Source organism: Chrysemys picta, chromosome 23 (genome assembly GCF_011386835.1).
Source record: "Chrysemys picta bellii isolate R12L10 chromosome 23, ASM1138683v2, whole genome shotgun sequence".
In the NCBI taxonomy this organism is placed as follows: Eukaryota; Metazoa; Chordata; order Testudines; family Emydidae; genus Chrysemys; species Chrysemys picta.
The window spans coordinates 12486925-12506269 of NC_088813.1; the positions used below are offsets into that span (position 1 = coordinate 12486925).

General features: G+C 47.4%; 1 protein-coding gene across 2 annotated transcripts; it reads right to left on the bottom strand.

Moving 5' to 3' along the window:
* Positions 1–1421: 1421 nt before the first annotated feature.
* On the bottom strand, positions 1422–17626 carry CAP1 (cyclase associated actin cytoskeleton regulatory protein 1). Of its 2 annotated transcripts, none has more exons than XM_065576940.1 (13): positions 17490–17626; positions 10794–10919; positions 10196–10296; positions 9415–9492; positions 7373–7516; positions 7199–7284; positions 5947–6052; positions 5648–5825; positions 4765–4955; positions 4404–4527; positions 4215–4297; positions 3546–3689; positions 1422–2806 (listed from the first exon to the last, which is right to left on the bottom strand). In XM_065576940.1, exons 2-13 carry the CDS (start codon positions 10894–10896, stop codon positions 2723–2725), a joined length of 1422 nt encoding a protein of 473 aa, XP_065433012.1. In that variant the 5' UTR covers positions 10897–10919; positions 17490–17626; the 3' UTR covers positions 1422–2722. The 2 variants fall into 2 exon arrangements, with proteins under 2 accessions (XP_065433012.1, XP_065433011.1); XM_065576939.1 differs by having other exon boundaries at positions 10794–10906; positions 17490–17623.
* Positions 17627–19345: the final 1719 nt, after the last annotated feature.

Below are 19345 nucleotides of genomic sequence, written 5' to 3' on the forward strand. Positions count from 1 at the left end.
CCAGTTGAAGAAAACTGTCGATGCCCGTGACCCAACAGAGCTGGGGATGAAGGGTTTGGGATGTGGGAGGGGGCTCTGGGCTGGGGAAGAGGGTTGGGGTCCGGGGGTGAGGGCTGTGGGTTGGAGATGGGAATGAGGGGTTCAGGGTATGGGAGGGGGCTCTGGGCTGGGGCAGGGAGTGCAGGAGGGGGTCAGGGCTCTGTGTGCAGTCTCTGGGGTGGGGATGAGGGGTTTGGGGGGCTCAGGGCTGGGGCAGGAGATTGAGGTGTGGGTTTATCTCCGGCAGCTCCTGGTCAATGGCGCAGCTGGGGTACAGAGGCAGGTTTCCCATCTGTCCTGGCACCACAGACCGTGCTGCGCCCCAAAAGCAGCCAGCAGCAGGTCCGGCTCCTAGGTGGAGGCATGCAAGCAGCTCCCCAAGGCTCTTGCCCACAGGCACTGCCCCCCCCCCCCAACTCCCATTGGTCAGTTTCCAGCCATTGGGAGTCCGGAGCTGGTGCTCAGGGTAGGGGCAGCGCACAGAGCCCTGTGGCCCCTCTGCCTAAGAGCCGGACCTGCTGCTGGCTGCTTCTGGGGCACAGCGTGGTGTCAGACTCAGAACAGGTAGGGACTGCTAATTTTTGCTGGCTGGCTGCCAGGGTCCCTGGGTCATGATCCGAAGTTTTAAAACCACTGGTATAGTTTAACAGCTGAGCCATTTGAGACTGGGTAGTCTCAGTTTTAACAGAGCTATGTTCTAGCCACATTCCTGTCCCTCTGTCAGGATACTTAAGTTAATACTAACAAGCATAACTAGTTTAGATAAGGCCCATAGAGTGAGGACCACCACTTAGATTTAAAGACGCATGTTTGTAGAAACAGGGGAGAAGACCGCATTACAGCTGCGGGAAGGGGTGCTGGCTCATGGGAGGGAGTGGGTTATGGATTAAGTTTTCAATGGTTATTAAAAGCTTTTTGAGGGGTTTGGTGTGTGGGAGGGGGCTCAAGGCTGGGGAAGAGGGTTGGGGTGCAGGGGTGAGGGCTGTGGGCTGGCTAGCTACTGTTTTGCACTGGTTCAATGTTGATTCTCTTTAATAAAGAATGTTTTACAGCTGCCTAATGAACTAAGGGATAACCTCTCTTACTGCCCTACCAGTGACAGATTCCCTTCCTCAGCAAGGCTGCTAGCAGCGTGAGTTTGAAAAAAGGAAAGTAGTACTAGGAGTGTCAGTGCTCTCCACTTAGTGGCTGGTCCTGCAATAAGCTTTGCACCCACACACAATTCTGATCTATCCACTAACAGAGCCCATTGAGCAGCAGGGGGTGGCAGTGGGGGTGTCAATCCGCATTCTCAACAACCTGAGGTATGTTTTTAGCAACAAGAAGTTTCCTAGCTGCACTCCAGTATATCCCTTCTGAACAGCAAACAAGGGCTAGTGTAATGAGCAGGTTGGCATGAACTTTATTCTATCTTCTGTATAATTTTAAGTACATAAGAAAAGTTTTTTCCACAAGCCTCAGGAGAAGATGAGTACAAGTTACAGGACAGTCTCAAAATAAAAAAAAATTGCATATTTTGTGAGTTTCATCCTAGAGAAAAAACCATTGACAACGTACAGAGGAAATGCAGTCAGATATGCGGATGTCACCAGAGACAGGGAAACACGAAGGGCAAGCATGTGCAGCTCCCTTTAGGGTCAATGCAGGCCCTGGAAAAGAGGCTGCAAGCCTCCAGCAGAGTAAAGAGCCAAGCAACAGGGGAAGGGGAGAGGCTGAGAACAATTTCACATTCTATAGTAACTAAGCATGAGTGAGGATGACCAATGGAACTGACTTAGTCGAACTCTTGTTTACAAAACAAATACTGAATGGGGAATGAAGAAGCATCCCTCGCTAGGAAGGAGAGACAGGTTCAGAAGAACTGTCTTGGAAGACTGAACTTGAGTTCAGCTGCTTAGAAGGAACCCCTTGGGTGAAGATCCCTTTTGGAGAAGGGCTCATAGGGAAGTGGACACTTCAGCTTCTAACCCTGGACAGACAGCAGAGTAGATCATTTACTCCAGTGCAGTCTTCCGTGGCACCTGTTGACTGCAAAGCTCCCCATCATGGCACAAAGAGAATTACACAGAGCAAATAGGAGCGTTGAAAGGGAAACTTACGGTGGAATGCTACACGCCCAGTCCTCAGCCTTTGGTCCAGCAAAGCCATTCCCCACATCTTGTAATGCCACTGACTGATTAGTACACACAGCTGGAGTTAGTAGCAGCTCCCAATACCTTCCTGAAACACACTTGCCAGCTCAACTTACCAAGCTGGGAACGATGGACCCTGATAGGGACACCATTATGTCAATTCAAAGACAGACAACATTCCTTTCCCACACGAACAATTTGTCTGAAGATACCACAATACCAAACCCATGGAACAATCTGAAAGCCAACCACCCATCCTGGCTCTGAAGTTCGCCAGAAGTCAGATGTGATTGATTGGTGAGGTTAGATCTGACAAGGAGGGGGGTGATGCACCTTCCTGCTGATAGATGCAGATGATCAACTGACCCGCCACCCTACACCAAAGCCCAGCCCGAGGTATTTCAGCGAAGGCAGGTAGCTGTGTCTCTCGGGTAGAAGACAGAGAAGCAGTTTGAGAGCAGAAAGGTACAGGAAATCTAAGAGAATCGTCTGAAAGCAGATTTGTCCCACAGCCAGGGCAAGGGGAGGCACAAGTCCCAATGCCATTCTGCTTAGCCAGCAATTTCCGTCACGCTGGTAACCAGCTTCTGCCCGTTCCACAGGGACTTGAACTGTTCAGGGATAGGGAACTCGTTCTGGAGGGTGAAAGAAATCTGTAGTGAAAAGTCTGGTTTATATGAAAGACGAGACTATTCCTGTCCCGCCTAGCCTGACAAACTTAGTGGCAGACAAAGAATCATTTGCACTGCACTAGGAAGCTACTACCCCCCTTTCTGTATTGCTCTGTAGTGTTTTGAGCACTGCAGATATGTCATTTGGGACATGGGCAGAAAGGATGGACAAAATTTGATTTAAATTCCAAATAAAGACCAAGAACTGGTTTGGTGAGTAGATGCTACATTTAACAAGTCACAGCTTTTTCTAGAAGATTAAACTGAAGAAGTCTAAAGTTAATATCACACTTTGTTACCATAGCCACATTTCATTCCCCACTGGACCTAGGAGGGTCAAGCGTTACTTCCAACAACAGTGTCTTCATAGTGAGTGCCATCTGGTTAGGAGCTAGTGAATTTGGCTTCAGAGAAGACAGATCAAGGGAAGACACCTACATCTTAAGTTGGATGGGTTTCAAGAATCCATCATATAAAGGGTGGAATCTGGGGCAGTATCTAGCTACCAGAGAAGGGCTCTATTGGCAGGTCCTTCAATGAACAGCCTTCCCTTGGGGGGGGGTTAGTTTTTGTCTCAGTAAGACAATGGAACAAGATGTGACCTGAAGCGATGCTATGCTTCTTAATCGCTCTGATTCCTGTCATTGAACAAGCCCCGCCCCTCACAGCTCTCCCACTCATTTCGGGAAGAGGAAACACTTACAAAGTCACCACTCTCTGTGGGGATGAGGACGTTCATCTCTGAAGACTTGGCACTGACAATCTCACATTCTAGGGAGCTCTTGCTCAGATACACGTGGCATCCATCTGTCTTGTTGATGGAAATTGTTGGCACTTTACCCATTACCTAGTGAGGAAAACACAGCAGGGAGGTGGTTACAGTAGCATCCGCTTATCCCAGGGAACTGCTATAGTTCGTTGTTTTACATTATCCTCCAGGGATTAAGTCTTCTACACTGAACTCTACCATATCTCTGGAGGGAAGCAAATATTAGCTTTGTTCCACAGAAGGTCAGACGAAAGGCTAATGGAGGTTGAGCAACTTGCCCATCCCCACAAATCGAATGGTGAGATAGAAATTAGAACAGACTCCTACTCTCAGCCCCTTGCTTTAGCTACAAGATTACACTGCCTTCCTTAGGGTGGATAATCCATCCAGAATCTATGCTCAGTATGAGGAGTTTGTTTTCCATTCTGCAACCCAGTTTAGACAGCTTGCTCCAGTGCAGTTTGAAAACCCCTGCATGGAAGGAGTTCGATGTGTTTAATAGAGAGGCTTCATTAGATTGTGTCCTGCAAAGTGAACCTGTAAAGGCACCACCGCATAACGCAGGGCAGAGTTCTATACACAAGGAGGGTTGTGGGTAGTTACCTGAACTTTAATGTCCCTGCAGTTTATGATCTCCACGATGCCCACCACATCATCAAACACCAGACCTAGCTTCTTACAGTTATCTGCAGGGGAGAAAGAAAAGAGCTCAGAGCTACAACCCCCACTCCAGATCAGCCATTTGATGTGCCAGCATACAGAAGGCCAGCCCATTTGGACCACAGCACTTACCCACTGTGATGGAATTGATTTTGCCCTTGATTTGGAGTGTACTGTTCGTGCAGTTGTAAATATATGCTACCTGCTTCAGCTCTGTGTCACTGATCACCAGGTTGGAGGCCATCTCCTGGTTTTCCTGAAAAGGGGTGACAAATACCAGTTACTCTTGTTTCCCTAAAGAGCTACCGAGTGAAGTGTGGAGGTGTCATGTCACCTTCTCTCCTCTGAAGAATTCACAAGGCTGCAGAGAGGGCTTGTTCCTTCAAGCTGACACCTTCTAGTTATTTCAAAGGAAAGATGTTTGTGGGCCATCTTCTGCTATTGAATTCCCATCACTCTAGCAGCCAGTCTGGGCTGTCACATGGACACTCACCACTCTCCACTTCTTGCCCTCCAGCTCTAGCATCGCCGGTTCCTTCTTTGGGGATGATTTTTTGGGTGGGTTAGCTGCACAGGCGGGTTTGGGAGCGGTGAATGGTTTGGGTCCTGTTCGGACAGGGCCACCTTGATTCTTCAGCCCTGGGTTCTTGTGAGTCTTCATATCATCTGAAACATGTTTCAGGGCTACAAGAGAAATCGCTGTTACTTCAGACATCATTTGGTTGGATAATGCTAAGTTACTAGGTGCGCAAGATCCAAGTTTAACAAGTACCAGAAGTCAGCAGCTATTACAACAGCAGTCTGCTGAAATCTTTGAGGACCCATAAAACAAGTTCTCTGCTTCAAGAGTTTATAAACTACACTGAACATGAACGATTGCTATGAAGAAAGGGACCTGGAAGAAAGTTAAGTGCTTTTAGCACTTAATGATATGAGATTGAGAGCTAGATTTAAAGTGTTATGTTTAGAACTAGAGCAAGTATTTCACAGCTGTTCCACTCCCTGTAGGGAAGAGGTAAATCTAGGACCAAGTTTTCATGAGCTTTGTTTCACCCCGTCATTGAACATGCAAATGGTAATTTGTGTGCAGGTTTGCACATGCAAAAGTCTCCTCCCCCACCTCCCTGCTAGTTTTTAAACTACAATATCCTAACCATGCTCTTTTGAATATCTGATGTTCTGAGCAGTCCAAGTCCATTCATCCTGGGAACGCTATTAAGTAAGAGAACTCTTCCTGCATCCCAGAGGTAGCTTTTTAGGGTTTGCAGATAAGTGACCCAGAACCCCATGCAGACTTAACCTAGAATGTTTTCTTTCGTTGACCTACTAGCCAAATGGCTGCCCACCACCAGCCTTCAGTTGCCCAGTTTGCTTACCGGAGGTAATGCCTTCTCCCTGATTGATCTGGTCAAACAGTGCTGAGCGGGACACAGAGTCATCTGAACCGGAGTTTGTGGGGCCTGGAGCAGGAGGTGGGGGAGGACCAGGCGGTGGAGGAGCACCACCAGTTGGGGGTGCTGCAGGTGCATTGCCCACCTCTTTTGCTATAGGACCCTGTAAGAGATGCCCGAGAGGGAGTTAAACTTGTGTGATCATTACTTGCTGCAACAGTCCCCGTAACATTAGATTCCCTAGGTTATGAAGTATTGATTGCCAACATACAGTCAGCACTCACCGTTTTGCTCCAGGTCAGCCCAGTGGTGTGATACTCTTTGATGTATGTCTGCAGCTCTGCCCAGATATTCAGATAAGCTTTCACCCAGTCCACATGTTTCCTATCTCTAAGGGGACAAAGATCAAGACAAGCTAAGTAGTGCAAGTGATTCTCTAAGAAAGATCTAAAGCCATGTGGCTGTAACTGGATCCTTAAGTTTCCCTGTCCCCTAGCTTGCAAAGATTATTTGGAGCTGAGTAGCAACACCAATGCAAGGAGAGAGCAAACGGCTACAATCCCCAGCCCTGAGGGCTACTGTGCGCAATTAGACAGTGGAGCGTTCGGGTCAGTAAGCCAGTTACTGTTGAATGCTAGCCCTCCGCACCTAGTCAGAGGTCCACAGACTGCAGAACAAAACACCTGCAACAAACTAAACCCTACTGGGTGATGCTCAATTGGCAGAACATATTGGAAAGATGTCTTACTGCGTAGGGGAAAAAAGCCAAGAGGGTTACTGGATGGAGTGGACACACGAGGGACACCAATGCACTTGCTACCATCGATTTGCCCAATATCATAAATCTAAGAAAACCTGTCAAAGTCAATATATTTATGGGAATGTAGCTGTTTCTGAAGCTGAGGTGTATTAAACACACCCTGCCACTGCTAAAGGAAAGGAGTGGTATTAAGTTTACTAGGCAAGGCTTCAGAGATGTCATCGTTCTTGCTGGTTCAGCTTGCATTAGGGCTTTGTTCACAGCTGTCTGATTTCCACATTCTGGAGACCAATGAAGGGGATAGGGCACTAGCTAGGACTTGGGAAACTCAGCTTCAATTCTCTGCTCTGCTACAGACAGCATGTGTGACCTCCGGCAAGTCACTTAGTCTCTGTGCCTCAGTTCCCCATCTGTACAATAGGGATAACAGCACTGCCTCCCAGGGGCGTTGGGAGGATAACTACATTCAAGACTGTGAAACACTTTGTGGTCTACTGATGAAAGGCTTGTACGTAAGAACTAGGTATTGTTTAACTTTAAGTGACTTGGCTGAAGCAGGCAGGGTTCTCTCAGGTTAAACGGTGTATTAGTAAGGTGCAATACCAGACCAGCACAGCAGATGCTGTTCTCTGGAACCAAGGTATTTTATTATCTTAATCCTTCAGGACTGCATGCTAGGGGGGCCACATGCCCCTCCACAGTTAGATCAAGGAACTGAAATTTCCGTATTCAGCTGTCTGCATCCCTCCCGCTTTGCAGAGCGAAGCTGAACCTACACATCCTTGTATTCCTTGAGGACCCGGTTGGTGTAAAACATGGCCGCATCCATCATTTCCTTCACGTAGGGACCAGGCTTTGGGGCCTAGAGAAGACACAACATATTAGAACCAGGGCCTGTTGCAGCAGCAATCCCAGCCTCCCCCACACCCAGGACCCACTTTAGTCCTTACCATAGCCATCCAGCCCAGTGCTGGGATGCTCTCACTGACAGCGGATAGGTGATTGAACAGTTTGCTGCCACGATTTTTCTCCCGGAAGTTCTGCACCACCTGGATTTGCTCTGAAATGGGTTTCAGTAGCGTTGAGAAGTTATTCTGCGACACAGAAGGGGATGGGTGGCAAACAGAGAGAGCCATTCTTAGATGGAATCCAACTGGCACAAGCCTAAGCTACAGCTCTTGTACAAGCTTTGTATTGCCAGTGTTCCAGTTACAGCCCCCACCCACGCTCTCCTGTAGTTTAGTGTTGGACTAGTGCTATGGAAGTAGGCCAGAAATTGTGACTAATGCAGAAGCCAAGAGGCACTTTGAGACAAATCTCATCAATAATGAAGACAGGAATAGCCTTTTAGAGATTCTGTAGTATTCAGATGCTTTTCAAATTGCTTTGCTGTCTTGGTTTTCGGGCACACATTACAGGTTCATTACAAACCAAGTCGCTCCAGTATCTAAACTTGACAGGGTGAGTTAAAGAGAAAGAGTTGGACTTTAAATCAAGTTACTTCTGTGAATTCAATTCAATTTTTTTTTTATGCTTAAATATTCACAAAGTGTCTTGCTCTGCGGTGTCTATTCAGAGATTTGGACATAGGAGATCAGTTGCTCAGAAGTAGCTTTCCCAGGTCATTTGGTTGGTCTGCTCTACTATAGGACAAACGTTAAGAGCATGAACCATATCAGAGATGGTCTCATGGACAACCTCCTTTCCATTTGTGATCATACCTCTCACTGTGTCAGCAGCGATATATACGGAGTAGACTATAGGCAGATTTTTTTTAAAGCTCTAAGTGCAAAGAGTGTTGTGTCTTTAAGAAGAGTCTGTTTGCGCTCTTCATTTTGTTGTTCTTTCCTATCTGCTCAGTTGCAGATGGAAAGGAGGACAGCTAACTCTCTCGGACCACCAGCAAGTACTCCTGGCTACTGTTTGGGAAGCTCTGATCGAGAGCCATGATCGGATAAGGGTATGCTTGAGTAAACAAGCTTTAGAGAATTCAAGTATTTGGCATCTGAAACAAGGGCGTGCCTGCTCCAGAATTGACTAGACGTCCTTTACAAAAAGCTATCTAGGAATTAAAGGCTACGAGTAAGCCACTCTAAACAAGGCTTACTTGTCTCAGATCTGTTGAATTGGTAAATGGGTTCCTGGGCTGAAGGCCTTCTATGCAGACTTCTGTGTCCTAGGCAGTCTGGTTTAAGAGGGAAACAGAACCCTGAAGCTGAACTGTGATACTCTACTTTGCAATGAAAGGGCAAGCAGCACAGAAATTCTGACATCCTGAAGTAGCATTAGCAGAGGTGGTAGTTCTCCCACTGGGACATTGCAAGGACGGGCAAAGGTGCATAACATATCACTAGAGAAGTCAAAGTAGAAGAAAACCAATGCATGCAGGATCAGACTCCCCTCCCAGGCAGAGAAGCTGCAGCATGGGGGGGAACTGTTGATCTGCTTACTAAGGAAAACTGACCTTAAGACTCTAGCCATTATTCGGGTATCACAGCATCGAGCCAGACACCTATGCTACCAAGGGAAGAATCTTCCTGTAGTGCTTTGAGGACTTACAAACACCGTATAATGCTAAGTATTGTCTGCTCAATTCCCAGTGCCGCTGCCATCTCACAGGTTCTGTTCTGTAATTCGTGGCTTAACAAATAGGAACTGCATCTAGTATTGATGCCAAGTGAAATATGAGCCAAGTACCGGCTGTCAGGTATGAGAAGGAGCCACCTGTGCTCCTTACGGCAATTCCATAAAATACTCAGCATTTTCTACTAGTTTCAGTGAGTCTTGAGTCAGTTTCTGGAACTAGACTCTGCGCACGCTATTCTGATCAGAAGAGTGCGAACTCATGGACGAAGGAGTCACCTCCACTCCAGAGAGGTTTCTTGAGGAGCAATTTTAAGGGCCTAGAGTCCTCAGCTTTCGCAGTTTTCCTCCCAATTAGCCAAGACCTATGCAGCTCTGAATGACCTATGTTAGGATTCTCCAGACTTACCGCTGATGGCTGCTGACATTGTGATGCTGTCACCAGGAGAACCCTCTCGGTCGTCAGGCCTGTATGGACCATTTCAGCCTTATAAGGAAGGGGGAAAAAAAACAGTTACACATTGTTTACACAGACAGTGTGGTCAGTGTGCTAGCCTGGGATTCAGGAGATCAGAGTTCAATTCCCTGCTCCATCACAGATGTCCTGAGTGACCCCGGGCAAGTCACTTGGCCTCTCATGGTTTTAGTTCCCCATTTGTAAAATGTGGATAATAGCGCTCCCTACCTAATGGGGCACTGAAAAGATAAATATATAATAGATTGTGAGGTGGTCAAATACTATGGTAATGGGGGCCACAGAACATAGCTAGACAGAACAACATAACTACATGTAGATATCAGGTGTATTTACAGGGACCAGTCCATCTTTTTGGCCTCCCTTGCATGGTTTGGTTGTGAAGACAGCTGATTCTGGGCCATCTGGTCTGGTTTTAATCTCTCCCTGTTCTTGGAGAGATGTTCAATAGAAATTGATGAGTCAGGATAGACAAAAATTTACCAAACACTATAACGGGGCAGTCCTGTTCCCACTTAGAGGGATACACAATAGAGAGGTAGATGGAGATCTCCTGTGGGTTATCCTGTGTTGAATCCTCCAAGATTAGTGCTTTGCTCTAGGGAGTGGGGAAAGGGAGGCAAAGCTCAACAACTTCTCTTACTCAGCCCTTAAAAGTCTAGAGTAGTGGTCAGCCATATATTTACAACACGAGAAAAGGAAGCTAAATCCTTACATGTTTCTGAACGTCGCCACCAATGTCTTTGCTGATCTTCATATATTCTGCTACTGGACCAGCCAGGAGAGTGTCGAAAGCTTGCACATACGCAGCCATTCCTGCGGAAACAGAACAGGGCGCAGCGTTAAGGGGAGCAGATGGACTCAGACTGGAAGCATTCGGGAGTATTTTCAGCAAATGCTGCCACCCTCCTTACACTGAAGTTTTGCAGAGCACTTTGTGAGTAGGATTGTGCAAGTCAGAGCGTATATATGGCAGCGGCTGCTGATCCTCAAGCATGCAGGTGGATGCTGGTCTAAATGTACCTTTGCGTAAGAAAGTAGCTTGGCTGTAAGGAGACAAGGGAAGTACTGCACCCGCAGGAAGTTCTTGTTTTAACAGTACAGTAACCACAGGCCCCCCCTGCATTTGTGTGTATGTCGGCATGTTATCTGTGTGAAACTCACTTCCCCTCCTGGTACAGCTATTCAGGCTTACACAACATCAGCTTGCAGGCTCTGCACAGCATCTGCCTCCCAGAATCGGTACTTTCAGCGTCCAGTACAATGCAATGTGTCCAGTATTGATACAGGGATTTGCAGCAGAGGGTCCCTACCTTTGGAAGAGCCATCTCCATACATGCCAGGGCTTTGGGACACAGCTTCCAAGCGACCCACAGCCTTCTCCAACCGCTCAACCAAGCTTTGCATCTCAGTCATTGCTCACCACCTGCAGAGAGAGACTACTCACCATTAGCTCCTCGCACACATCATCAACGGAATGCTCAATAGTCTGATGGGCTTACTTAGCATTCTGAATGTTAGCCATTCCCCAATCCGACGGGGAATCTTATTCTAGCCTCACATCATCCACTTTAGGCATTTTAGACTCCGTCGCACGCTTACCCATTGTTCAGATAACTCTTCTGATTACCCAGCTGCCAGAGGGCTCCATGGGCCAATCCATAATTACCAAATAGTGTCTACTGCATAGCAATTCATAGCACATCCATGCTAGACTGACAAGGAGAACTTCCAGATATTTTGTTGTAAGTGCTCAGATACCATGGCGGTAGGTGAGGCGTAAGACCCTGCCTAGAATTTTATAGACGACAGGAAAACTGACCACAGCTCTGATTATGACCATAACTGACTTCTTGTAGGATTGCTATCAAAGGGTCGGTTCTTTTTCTACACGTATAACGGCTTCGCTAGGAAGAGTTAATTGCAGATAAGATTCGGTGGTTTTGATTCCGCAAATACATTTGAGGTGGCCACACCCACCCCTGAATTCCAAGACTCCAGCAATGTCTCAACCCACGGAATTAGCATGCTAAACCCAGACATGCTCTGGCACATGCCAAGACAAGCAGCTGCATAAGAGAAGAATGCGAAGCTGCTTCTGAAACAATGTGTCCCCTGTTAATACTTTCTATCTAGATGCTGCTGTATCTATACTGAGGGAACTAGTCTCCCAGCGATGGACCAGGGCGATGTAGGCACACAAGTCATTTAAGCTTCTCATTTGGAGAAGTATAATAAAACTTTCCTGCTCTGCTCAGCACCAGAGAGCTTCAGAATTCACCCTCTGAACACTAACGCAAAGGGAATGCAGGGAGGGGTCAGCAACCAGCCAGCCACCCGCTTCCATCTTATCACCATACATTAAGACATTTTGAAGCATGAATCACGATGGCAGCCTGAACACACAACTTCCTTTTACTGCAGACGGCCTCCAGAGCTCAGAACCTTAACAGGAAGAATTTCACCTTCAGTCACTGGCGCTAACATACTCAAAAGGGAAACTAGATTTGTTCGGCTATATTTAAAAGCTGAGAATAGATCTGCCTCATAAATCAGACTTGGATTTTAACCAATTTTGCTTTTTGTTTGCAAGCCTCCCAAGTTGTGCTATAAAATGTTTATTTTCCCCTGTCCCATGGATGATGCAGGCCAGATCCAGCATTAGTCACAAGGAACAGTGATGTCACTAGGAAAAACAAGGTCACTCATCCCTCCATTTGTATGAAGAATCAGCAGAAGAGCCACTGAAACACTGGAGAAAGGAGGACGGGATGGGGGTGGAGTACGGGGGGGGGGGGGGGGGTGTCTGATGCAATGTTCCACCCTAGCGTGTTTACTCAACTTCAGAGAGGAAGAGAGCAATTTCCTCCTTGGAACAGCATCTCCTCTAGTTCACTACAGAAAGGTGATCAGCAGCTACTAGACAAGTTACAGCAAGAAAGAGTTAGAGAAGTTTGAGGCGCGTGTGTGATGTTGATCATGCTGCCTACATTCATGATTAACTCTCTTCTATTTCCTAGGCTGCAGGATACCAAGCCCAGGAGCGCAGTGCTCCACCTCAGCAGGAGACCCCAGGTACACATGAATCCCACTCTGTACAAAGAAGCTGCAGCTCTTGACCCCTCCCCTCCCACCCTGTATTCCAGAAGGAACAAAAATAAACCCCCCATATCTGCCATCAGGTGTGGATGCTGCACTCCAGAAACTCAGGGAAGCGAGTTCCATACATGGTTTAATGAAGCCTGTTTCCAAAAGGATCTCAGGCAAGCAGACAAAGCTGCCATTCTGCACCACTGATCCCTACTCCAGTCCATATGGGGCTCTAATCTGATCAGACCCGTTACCCTGAGTCTCCGTCTGCATTTCAGATAGGGATTATGAATAACATGAAAGAGCCCAGATGGAGGGCAGTTCCCAACCCTGAGGGATTCAACATGTTGCAGGCCTGTACACAGCAGAATGCACAACATCCCTCCCAGGCGAGCTGCTGAAACCAGAGCGATGTTATTAAAGTTCCCCCAGAACTTCAGATGGACTCCCTCATTCCCACCACTGATCTGTCAGAATCTTCTTGGGCAGCTTGTAGCCCATGTCAGGAAAACCGTACATGCATGGCATTTGAGGTCACTTCTGTGAACCTAGCACCGCATAACAGATGGCGAATTAATTTCATCTTCTAGTTGCGATAGACATGGGTACCCTCTGCATTAGGACACAGCTTATAAAGTAATCACTTTGATTCTCCTGCCACTGCACCAAGTGACAATTGCTGGCGATGTGAACTCCGGAAGGAACCTGCTACACTTCAGCCAGCCATCACCAGAACTACCTAGCATAGCTTACTCTTCTTGCTGCACACTCTTCTACCCTCCAGATGTAAATTGCATCAAGGGTGCTATTTAAATAAAGAGACATCTCATTATACAGACAAGAATCATACTGATGTTGATAAGAATAGACTCTGCAAACCAGACACTAGAACTCTGAGGGAAAAAAGACCGTACTATTGCACTGGTTGAGCAGTCATCTAATATAACATGAAATGCTGAAACAAAATGTAATTATAGAATCCACGATGTATAGATTAACTTGGTTCTCTAAAGTTCTTTAATGCAATGAGATACAAACAAATAACAGATTCCACTATCTTGGACATTAGAGATAATTTTTGTCCACTGCAATCTGTGTGTCCTGGATAACTTCAAAGTCTTTCTGAACTGAAATCTTAAGTCAAACATCAGGGCTAGCCCTTCGGATAACCAAGAGTTTGATGTTCAGAGGAGACTCCAACATTGGAGCTATATTCCAGGATTTAGGTTTACGTCTTGTTTACATGGGAAGTTTTTCAGATGTTGTTTTTCTGTTAATAGTTACAAGTCAAGTCTTCAAGAACCAACTATTACTAGTTTTAGCTCTATTAGCAGGCCAGTTAAGAACTCTTGTTGAACCCCCACGCATTTCACTCTGGCCGAGAGATCAATTCACCTCCAGAATATCTGAAAATCTTTTTGGTTTTAAGCTACTCGCCAACATTAATTAAGATAATTTTCTCAGGGCCTGAAGGTCAACACACCCTGGCACTGACACAGGCCTTCCAACTATACCTAGCAACCTGCCTTGTACAGGACTCAAAACAATAAGAGAAATAACTGCTAATTAATCCAAGAAAAACAATACTGCACTGGAGGGAGTTTTCTATTTTGGGAAGTATCAGTCAGGGATTGACAGTCTCTCTGATAACCAGACCAAGACCAGTGCTTAGTAAAGTTAACAGGTCCGGATATAATCTGTATTGGTTTGGGGAAGTACTTCTAGCTTGGCTGGTCAAGATATGAGACTTTAATGTTGTTGTCATCTAGTTTAATAATTTTTTCAGTATAACTGAATGTTAGTTTTATAACCTCTCAATAGTCCCCCACAGCTTAGAGTTAGATGTGCACCTCTGGTCAGATTCACTTTTTGAAAAGCATGAGACATTGTGAGCCTCATGCTGCCAACAGCATTATGAGTACTTCCTGTTTCCACAGTCCCGAGGAGCTAAAATGGGACAATTAAGTTGAGAAAACACAAGACTTTAAATTGACATGCTCAGCTGACCTCCTGAGAGGTTTCATACTATTTCCGAGATTTGTATCTTCTAAAACCTTAAGAATCTGTTTCTATCTAGCTGTTCAGTACACCATTTGAGTCAGGCTTTACTTGAAGGAGAGCAGAACAGTAATCAGAGTGACTGATTTAGGATCTGACGCATCTTGGGAGTTGCCAGGGCTAGCAGTGAATACACTGCTACTGCTAGTCCCTGATGGCTGCCAAGACACAAGGTTCTCTAGTCTAAATACCTTTTGACATTGGTTCTGAAATGAAGATATTTAGGGCCAATATCTCAGAATGACAACTTTTTATTTCTGATTTAGAAAGTTATCCCATAATGATATTCTGTTAGATACAACAGATAAAGTCAACCACCTATTTGGACCCTATTCAGCACTCCTGAGTAACAACGTCCACTGAAGTCACTAGAAGTTTTACCTGGGTAAAAAGTGCCAAATAAACTTAGTAGAAAGAAGTTGGGTTAATAGAGTGAAGTGACTCTGAAGTAATCTCTGTTCACTAGAATTACCTGGCATTTGTTTGCACTTGTCAAATACCTTGCTATGTTTCCTGTCAGGGTGAATAGTCTAGCACAGATTCCCTCTTTTTAAAATCGGAGTATGTAACCTACACCTAATCCTACAAATAATTTGGAACCTCAACATTTAAGCTAGTTTGAGATTGTACTCTGCGGTGTGTCATGGATCCAGGAGTGAAGGAGTTCTGAATAGGCTTCCTTGGGTAGAGTTGCTTTGTCTAAAGCTGATAAACCATAACACAAAGGGCTCCTTAGAAGCTGAGAAGTATTCTAGAGTCCCCAAGATCACACAAAGATCCATTTTAACTTTTCTCCCATTTGATTTTCTGAGAGAAGAATGTTAACTTTTGTTACAACAGGACTGAGTGCCTTTCCAAGGTTAATTTCCTACAATCCAATCCTTCACTCTCATGTGTCTCTAATGTTGGCAACTTCAGATGTTGGCAACTTCTAGCGTGGTACCAGAAGCTGGCATGACAAATCCTGTGTTTTAGCACAGAAGAACCACTGCTCCAATTTAATGTGACAGTGGAGCAGCATAGTGAAGACATGATCAGTTGCTTTTTGATCAGGAAAGTTAAAACTAAGATAACATCAATTTCATAGTGAAATGGAAGGGTGAGAGGAGAAAACAGCAGTCCAGAGAACAAGAGAAAGGGAACATCAGAGTGACATGTAGAGAGGTACCAGTGGTTTGATGTAGCTGGCCTGTCCTTTAATAAAGGAAAAATCTTTTGGCACTGCAGGACTAAAAGACATATGCAGTACTGTAGTTGGAAATTGGACACAGTGCTAAAGTTCACCTCTCGTGTCTGAATGAGTCATTCAGGAGATGCCAATCTCTTTAGTCTACACCTCTGGTTTGCTTTCTAATACATCTATCACACTACACATCTGCAGAAAGCTGGGTATTTCACATGGCTATTCATCTTTTAGTTTAATGACTATAGGTCAACAGTGAAGAACTGGCATTCAGAAGAACTAGAGCAAAATCAAGCATGGGGGGAGGGGGGGCAGAGTGGGATCACCACTTTATAGATTTTGAGCCAGATTTCACACAAGATTTTCACCATAGGATTTTTTCACCATGACTTACTTTTTCTCCTACTTCAATTCATAGAACAGTGCTAAATGGAGGAAATCAGACCTACATTAGAGCTCTACAGCACTTTACACTGGTACAGTAAGCCTTCCATCGGAGGACTGAAAAATGCTTTATGAATACACACGAATTTAGCAACTCCCCTGCGAAGTATTTGGATCTACTTATTTCAGTAACAATCAAAAGGATGCACTCTTCCTGTTAAGCTCAGACAGTTTATTTTATTGCCAACAGAAGTGTTGCTTACTACCAACCGTTAGGGCAGGAAGTTGTCAGAAAAGCTCAAACCTCTTTTCCTGACTTAATGGATGACATCTGTAAGTAAGAGTCTTTATTAAACTGACCACAGCAAGAGAAGTGCACATATGAATATTTATTGTTTACTGAATAGTTAAGTGACCCTGTTTAACTTTGTTTTGTTTCTAGAGTAGCAGATTTCACACACACAACTGCTCTCCCACTTCCATGCAAACCCCTGTATTCAGAGAAAGCAGCTCATGTGACGACTAAACAGAAGTATTTCCCCTAAAATGATATTCTCAATGAAACTTCATCAATTCTTAACGTGTGGCTAAAAGAATCTGCTCAGAGAAGCACCTCAGACACAGTTATTTGGTTTGGGACAGAAAGTCCTGATCTCCTTGTTTCCCCCCCACATGGAGCTGGGGGGGGGCCTGCTCCCACACCCCTTCAGTCACCTTCCCCTGACATGGACCTGGGAGCAGCCCTACTACCACACACCCACTTCCCACCCCCCCATGGACCTGGCAGGCAGCCCCGCTTCCCTTCCCCACCATAGACCATGGGGCAGCCCTGTTCCCACATCCACCCTCAGGTATCTCTCCTCCCCCCGCCACCATAGACCCGGGGGAGGGGGCTTCTCCCACACCCCCCTTCCCTTCCCCACCATACACCTAGGGGCAGCCCTACTCCCACATCCACCCTCTGGCATCACCTCCCCCCGCCTTGGACCTGGGGGGGGCTGCTCCCACACCCACTCTCAGACACCCCCCTGGAGCTCCCCCCCCCGGGCACCCCTGCCGCCCGCAGCCCGGCTGCTCACGCTGCCCCAGCTCCAGGGCAGGGCGCCAGGAGAGCCCGAGGCCGGCCCCTGCCGGAGCCAGGGCAGCCGAGTGCCCCAGGCTGGGGGGGGCTTTGACCCCCGCGAGGCCTCCCCCCATCGGGCCGGGCAGCGGGGGCTCCCGCCTGCCCCTGGCTTCCAGCGGCCGCGCGCCCCACCCGGGCGGGTCCCCCCCGCCCTGCCGCTCCCTCACTCACCTCTGCTCCGCTCGCTGCTCCCTCCGCTTCCGCCTGGAGACACCGCCCAGCAGCCCCCGCGCGGCCCCGCCCTCCACTTCCGGCCTCCAGCCTCACCGGAACTACGCACGGGGGCGGGCCGGAGGAGTGCCACGCCCCTCGCTGGGACGGCGGCTCAGGATTGGCCAATGAGGTGGGGCGTGGTCGGCGGGGTTACCGCGCCCATTCAAGGAGGAGGGGGTGGGGGTTAGAGACTAAGCCCCCAGGGCGTGGAGCTGGGGAGGGGCTACAGGCTGGGGCTCCCCAGAGGGTGGGGTCTGAGCTGGGGGGGGGCTACAGGCTGGGGACCCCCAGGGAGCAGGATCTGAGCTGGGGGGGGCTATAGCATGGGACCCCCAGGTGGTGGGGTCTGAGCTGGGGGGCTACAGGCTGGGGCCCCCAGATGGTGGGGTCTGAGCTGGGGGGGGCACAGGCTGGGGCCCCCCAGGGGGTGGGATCTGAGCTGGGGCGGGCTATAGTGTGGGACCTTCCGGGGGATGGGGTCTGAGCTGCAAATTGGCCCACCTGCCCCCAGCCATGGAGTCTGAGCAGGGAGAGGGGGTCTTAGGCTGGGGACCTTTAGGCAGTGATGTTTGGAAGGAGGGGAGGGGATGCCCCTGCCTGGGGAGGCTCCTAGGGAAAACACCACCAGTTCAGACTCAGAGTGAGAAGCTGAAGGATGGACCCTGGAAGGCTGTGGACGGAACAGCATAGGTGTCCCCCCTCCATCATACTTATTGTGGTAGTGCCTAGGTGCAAACTGAGATTGGGGCCGCATTGCACTGTGAGTTGTACAAACATAGTATAAGAGACAGTTGCTGGAGAGTTTGCTATCAAATTAGCTGCACCCTTGCCTGGGGCATCTCTTCAGGGTGCAGGGACAGGCCCAGCTGTGCTAGGAAATGCCTAGAAAGACACTTGATGATAATGACAAAAGGTGTCCCCCTAACCACCTGTGCCTGGGGAGGGAAGTCATCTCCTAACCTATCTCAGGCCAAAAGCAGCTATTACAAGTCCTATTACAGGTGGAACTCAGGGACCTAGGCAAGTGAAAGTCACCCGGTGAGCTGAGCTTAGTCTGAAGCAAATTCAGGGACAGTGATGGGAAACCCGGAGAAGCTCTTTATTATTACCATATGTGTTACCTTAATGAGCCTCTGCTCCCCCATATTGATGGTGGAGGGGAGAGCATGGGGGTTTGCTTGTCCCTGGGGTTCATTCCCCTTCTCTGGGTGCAGCTAAATCTTCCCTGCCAGAGATGCCTTTTATTGCTTGCTCGTAATTATACGTCTGACGAGCAAATACTTTTGGCCTTTGGAATGCATTGCATTACACCAAATGTCTGATAATTGTGAAATATTTTCCCATGGGAGGCAGCCCCTGTGCTCCCTACAAGTCTCCTTTATTCTTGTAGCTGTAAAGTGCTATGCATGCTAGTGGCACTATTGTAATTAATCACACATGGAACTTCTAGAACACCTTTCAGCTGAGGATCTCCAAGGGAGGATAAATAGTTATCCCTGCTTTATAGATGGGGAAACTGAGGCAGAGAGGTCAAGTGAAATCACATAATGAGTCAGGAATAGAACAGGGGAGTTTACCCTACTCATCCCCTGCAAACTGCTCTGAGCATTGCCCTTCTGCAATACATTCCCAGCTGCTGCTTCAAGTCAAGGCTTTAGAGGAGGAGATGGAACTGTTTTTTAAGCCTCATTCTTGTGCATGAGGGGAAAAATATCCAGCATCACGCCACTGGGACACATTGACGGGAGGGGAAGGAGGAGAAAACCCAGTGAGATCTGCTGACTTTACCACCGCTTCCTGTCCTCTGCTCTTTG